At 36.6% G+C, this 5,428-nt stretch overlaps 1 protein-coding gene across 1 annotated transcript; it reads left to right on the top strand.

Moving 5' to 3' along the window:
• The first annotated feature begins 368 nt into the window (after nucleotides 1–368).
• On the top strand, nucleotides 369–4,384 carry LOC108072682 (uncharacterized). Its single transcript, XM_070285912.1, has 4 exons — nucleotides 369–894; nucleotides 955–3,299; nucleotides 3,371–3,488; nucleotides 3,562–4,384. Exons 1-3 carry the CDS (start codon nucleotides 420–422, stop codon nucleotides 3,476–3,478), a joined length of 2,928 nt encoding a protein of 975 aa, XP_070142013.1. The 5' UTR covers nucleotides 369–419; the 3' UTR covers nucleotides 3,479–3,488; nucleotides 3,562–4,384.
• The last annotated feature ends 1,044 nt before the right edge of the window (nucleotides 4,385–5,428 follow it).

The raw sequence follows: 5,428 nt of genomic DNA, 5'->3' as shown, positions 1-5,428 counted from the left end.
TATGTGCTTTTAAATATGCTAAAACTTTTTTTGAAATTTGATCAAGATTTTCCGTCTTAAAGTTACACTCTTGCAGTTTGTTGATAAATATACGTGCATATATTATTTGTCAAACTTATTAAACAAACATAATAAAGATAGTTTCTATGACCACCCTTTTGATTAAGGCCTTGATGACTTTATTTAATCTATTTTATTTTAAGTTACAGATATATACATATATATTATATTATTTATTTATTTTTTTAAAGCTGTATCGAAAGAAATCACTAACAGCAAAGGGTATACAAACGTCGACTTGCTAAATCCATATTAAATTTGTTGATTGCAGAATTAAAATGCTTATTTTAGTATCACCTCGACAACTGCGTCGATTTTCCGCTGCCAGTGCGGCGTATTTTCAACAAAATAAAAAAAATATGAGCCAACCTAGAATCTTTGACCTGACCCTCTATTGTTGGTTCGAGATATTTAAACATATCAAACTAAGCTGCGAGACAACCGACAGCCTAAAAGGCAGATATAACCTGGTCAAGTACTTGGATCTCATCAACTTTGCCATAACTCTTGAGTGCATAACAGAAGCTTTCAAGGAATGGAGCCCGCAGCTCTACGAAGAACTTGACATCGAGAACACCTTTTTAAATAGTTCGCCCTGGATAACAATCGATTTCAGCAGTCGTTATGAGGCCTTGCAGAAAATTTCGGAAAAGGACAAGGATTTATTTTGGAAATCCTTCTTCAGTGTCATCGAGGAGAATGAAAAGCTGCAAAGCGTAACCCTCAGATATGAGCCAAAGCAGTTCTACCCAGACCATTTCGATAGATTCGCGGCCTTAGTAAATGCACTCAAAGATAAGAAAACCCTTACACATTTGGACATTAAAATGCAGGGTGAGTTTTTCTGCAAAATACATTATAGTTTCGACTTTTAAATACCCCTGAGTATTGTAGGCTATACCTTTGAGAATTTTCCAAAGTTGAGCAACTTGAGAGACTTATGTCTCAATGTGCGTATGAATGCTGATGATCTGATCGAGTTTTGTAAATCAAATCCAAAGCTACGCTCCCTCGAATTTAAAAGTACTGAGCTATATGGACGCTTGGCTGATATTGTGCCTTATTGCAACAGTCTGGAGAAGCTGACCTTTACGCCGAAGCCCGAGGTGGATGCCGTGGAATATGCCCCATTGGCCAAGTTACCGCGACTCGAAAAACTAAGTCTGATTGGACACCACCAAGAGGGTACGCTCGTTAACTTGTTCAAAGGCCTCAAATTGAAGAACTTGGAAAGAATATTAATCCCGGACATTTTCCTTAGTAAGGAGGAGACTCAAACGCTGGCCGAAATAAATTCTTTAATTATGATCAAAAGTGCCTTTAGGAATATACCGAGTATTGTAAATTTGGCAAAGCTTCCAAGGCTACAATATCTATCTGTTAAAACTCAATCAGGGCAATCTGATTTATTAGAACCCTTAATACCTTTAGTAACCAGGACCTGTGTTGAAATCATATCAGATTCCTTTGGATTCCTTATGTTGTTTACCGAGGAAGATGGTGTCCTCCGTTTGAAATTTGATCTTCCTAAAGATCTTGAAGAAGATGGAAGTACACGCGAACGTGATGCTTTAATATCTCGTTTTATAGTTTATCTTTGCCAGCGATTAGATATAAGCCAACTGATTTTAGTCGGAGATTTTAGCATTATCTTAGGACAAACAATGTTTCATACTTTAGCTTCTAAGAAGCCACAAATTCTGCAGAAACTTGTATTCATGCGGGATAGTCCCCCAAGCGTGGAGGAAGCTAATGCACTTGCCGCCATTCGATCTTTATCGCTCACACTTTGCAAGTTTAAACATATGGAACGTATAATGGCAATAAAGATACAGCAACTCAATGGGCTTACAGAAAAAGCCAAAAGAGTTGATAAAATCAAAACTGAACAGGTGGAAATTCGCTTTATCCATGACAGCAATGATAAAGTGACGCTAACTTTTGACTTTCCCGGCATTGAAATTGACCACCGCATCTTTGCTCCCCTAAAAAAATTGCATAAATTGAGAAGAGTTGAGGTCAAAGGGAATCTGAGAGATGGTTCTTTAGGAACCCTCTTTGAGAGTTTGGCTTCCCAAAATCTTCAGGAACTTCAAATCCCCATAGTTGACCCCGAAGAGCTTCGGGCTTTGTCACAAATCAATAGCTTAAAAGTCCTAAGCTGTGGCTTATACTGCTCTCGAAATATAGAAAATCTGGCCGATTTGACACAACTCGAGTCCCTTACCTTAACCGTTCATCCCAAAGGCTCTTTGAAAACCCTGTTCGAGTTGCTGGCCTCCAAGGAAGATCATGTACTCAAAAGTCTAAATATTCAGAATATTGTACTCACAGTTGAAGAGATTTACCAAGTAAGTCGCATTAAATCCTTGGAGAGCGTTTCAATGGGTCAAAAGTTTACCAAACTGAATCCTTGGGTTACAGAAAAGTGCCTAAAACGACGAAGTTGCCAAAAGTGTTTAGCATCTCCTGAAAAACCCATTGATCAGCCACATGATACGAAACTCGAAACAAGTTGTAGTCAAAACATAAATGAGGCCGAGTTGGTTGCTTCTAAATACTCGGATGTTTTTCAGGGATATTCATCAAAGAGTGCCAATAACTGGGAACTCTTGGCCGATCTGCCCCATCTAAAGGAACTAAGCCTAAATACCTCCTTTAAGGTCGAGTGCCTGCAAAATCTTTTAAAGAAATTATCTCATCAGAAACTCTCCAAGTTTTCCCTCACTCTTTATCCCGAGCGTCCCGAGGATGAAGAGAGTCTATATCAGATTATTGAACAAATTGGTCTTCTACAAAATCTAACAGATTTGTACTTGGAGAACTCTGAAGGATATGTTTTAAGTGATCTCTTGGACTTACTTCAGTCTTCCTTGCTACTCCGAAGCCTTATGCTGAATAGAACATATATTGATCACGAGGAAACTCTAAAAGTTGGTCGAATGAAAAATCTTGAAAAATTGCTGGTGGGATTTTCCAATGAAGATAGCTTTCAGGTGCTCACAAAATTAACTGAGCTGAGGGATTTGCATATAAATTCACCTCACGAAAATATTGTAAACAAAATAATGCCCATTTTAAGAACATGTAAAAAACTCAAAAATATATTTCTTACTCAAAATTTGAGTCAGCAGTTCATAGATTCCTTATTAGAAACTCTTAAATCAGTGAGGGAGCCCAGCATTCAGGGTCCTTTGATACTCAAAGCTCAACCAAAGGATTCAGATTTTCCAGTAGAGGTAAGTAAATATTATTCATATGTTTATATTTATATATTTTCATATTTATATTTTCTTATGATTTATTTTAGTTAAACATACTTGATTTAACTTATTTAAACATTGAACAAGATGAAGGCTTTCAGGACACAGAAGGTTTGGAAATTGCAGCCATGACACTTTGGACTCGTTGGTGGTAGAAAATAATAGGTAAAATCTTTATTTTATTTATTAATATAAAAATTCTCATTATATATAAAAGTTTCTTCTTCTCTACACTCAGTAAACGAAATTTTCAACTGAAATTAAAACGAAACAACATAAAATGTCCGAGAGCCATTAAAATGCATTCGAATCGAAACACATTTCATTACTAATCAGAGCGATAGCCGCCGGAATGCTCATGCATTTTTAATGCCCCCATTTTGTGGCCGGAAGGAAGCTCAACACGTAAACGTGTTAATATGGACAACACAATCTATTAATTTGTCAACAATAAAGTAAGACAGCGACAGGCGACATCGTTCCCGAATGAGAGCATTGATTGGCGACACCGGACCAGGATGGGCTCTCTCTCTTGACTCCATCTTCATCTCCATCTCCAGTTCCATCTCCATCGGGGAGCCCGGCCAGCTTGTTGTCAGCACAGCAGGTACGAAATTAATATGCGAGCAACAATTAAGATAAGCGCGCAAAGTTGTGAAGTGGCTGCTGCGAGGAGGGCGCAGTCGGTGGCCCCAATTGAGGTTGTCCGGCGGAGCGAGACCACAGCAGCCGCCAATGACTAAGGCGACAACAAGCTGGCAAGTCGGCAAGTTGGTGGAAAAAAAAAAACAAAAAACCACCGCCAGAGAAGACACCAAGTCACAGAGAGAGAAAAATATATCACAAAAATCTGTCAACAGTTTGGTATTTCCTATTGATTTTTACGAATCCAATATATGGAGATTTATACACAAAAAGTAATCTTAAAAACTTGGAAATACTCTTTTAATTTCACTAAAATTTAATCTAAAGTTTTGTTATTATTTTGTTAATATTTATTTCTAAAAAAGAGACATTGATCTATGAAAAATGTAGAAGAAATACACTTCAAGTATAGTGTTTATATTTATTTAATTTAATTTATTGTAATCCTTATAAAATGTATAATATTTCTTCCTTAGTTTATCAAATATTTTCCTTTGTGTACAGAAAAAACGGAGAAGAGCCAGACTTGATCGCACCTCGCCAACTGCTTCCTCTCACTGCAGACTCTGCGGTAGCCCGGGAATACAACAAAAAAATACAGAAACTACAACAACAGCAGCTAAAATATTTTATATAAGTTGGAAAAAAAATTTAACCACATCCATTAAGCAAGACCTTGATGACAAACGGCGGCAAGTCTTTCGTGCGATAATAATAAGTATTCATTTCAGATACAATTTTTTGGTTGCTTCTTGCCTTTAGCAGCGGTTTTCTGGCTTTTATTAATTTTGTTTTTTTATTTTTCATGTTGTTTTTTGGTATGTTTATACCTATAATAAAAATTGAAGCTGCCCTTTAACTGATTGCCGATTAGTTTTGGGGAAAGAAAAGACGATAGGTTTTTTTTATTTTTTAAGCGAAAGTGAAATGAGATAATTTCTATTAAAAGATTTTATGGGATTTTTTGTTTTTATTAAATGTTGCAAAGTTAGTTGAATAAAGAGAAATCTTGTACAAATTGTTGCATAAAATTGCCAAAATGTTTAGCTTACGTTCATGGTAGTCTTGCTCTTCAATAGTATTTTATTATTATTTTATTTTGAATGGAGTTTTAGTTTTTCAAATCAAATTGACTTGGCAATTTATTACTACATTTATTTCCTCTTCCACAACCCCTCTTCCTCAACCCCTCTTCCCTGTCATTCTATTTCAATTTTCGTAAATTTTCCACTCGAATTTCCCCCGTTTCATATCTAACCGACAATCGTAACACGATCATTCCCAATTAGAGCTTGGCTTTTCCAAAAATAAACCGAATTGCAATCGATTAAATTGAATCCGATTCAATTATGTGAACCATCTGCGTGCGGGGACTGAATGAATGGATGGATGGGCGTGTGAAATGATTGTTGTGTTAATTTTCGCATATGACACCGACGACCAACGCCGACGACAGGGAA

Source organism: Drosophila kikkawai, chromosome 3L, assembly GCF_030179895.1.
Source record: "Drosophila kikkawai strain 14028-0561.14 chromosome 3L, DkikHiC1v2, whole genome shotgun sequence".
NCBI classification, from domain to species: domain Eukaryota; kingdom Metazoa; phylum Arthropoda; class Insecta; order Diptera; family Drosophilidae; genus Drosophila; species Drosophila kikkawai.
The sequence above is the reverse complement of the archived record's forward strand: the minus strand, read 5'-3'. Positions and strand labels throughout refer to the sequence as shown.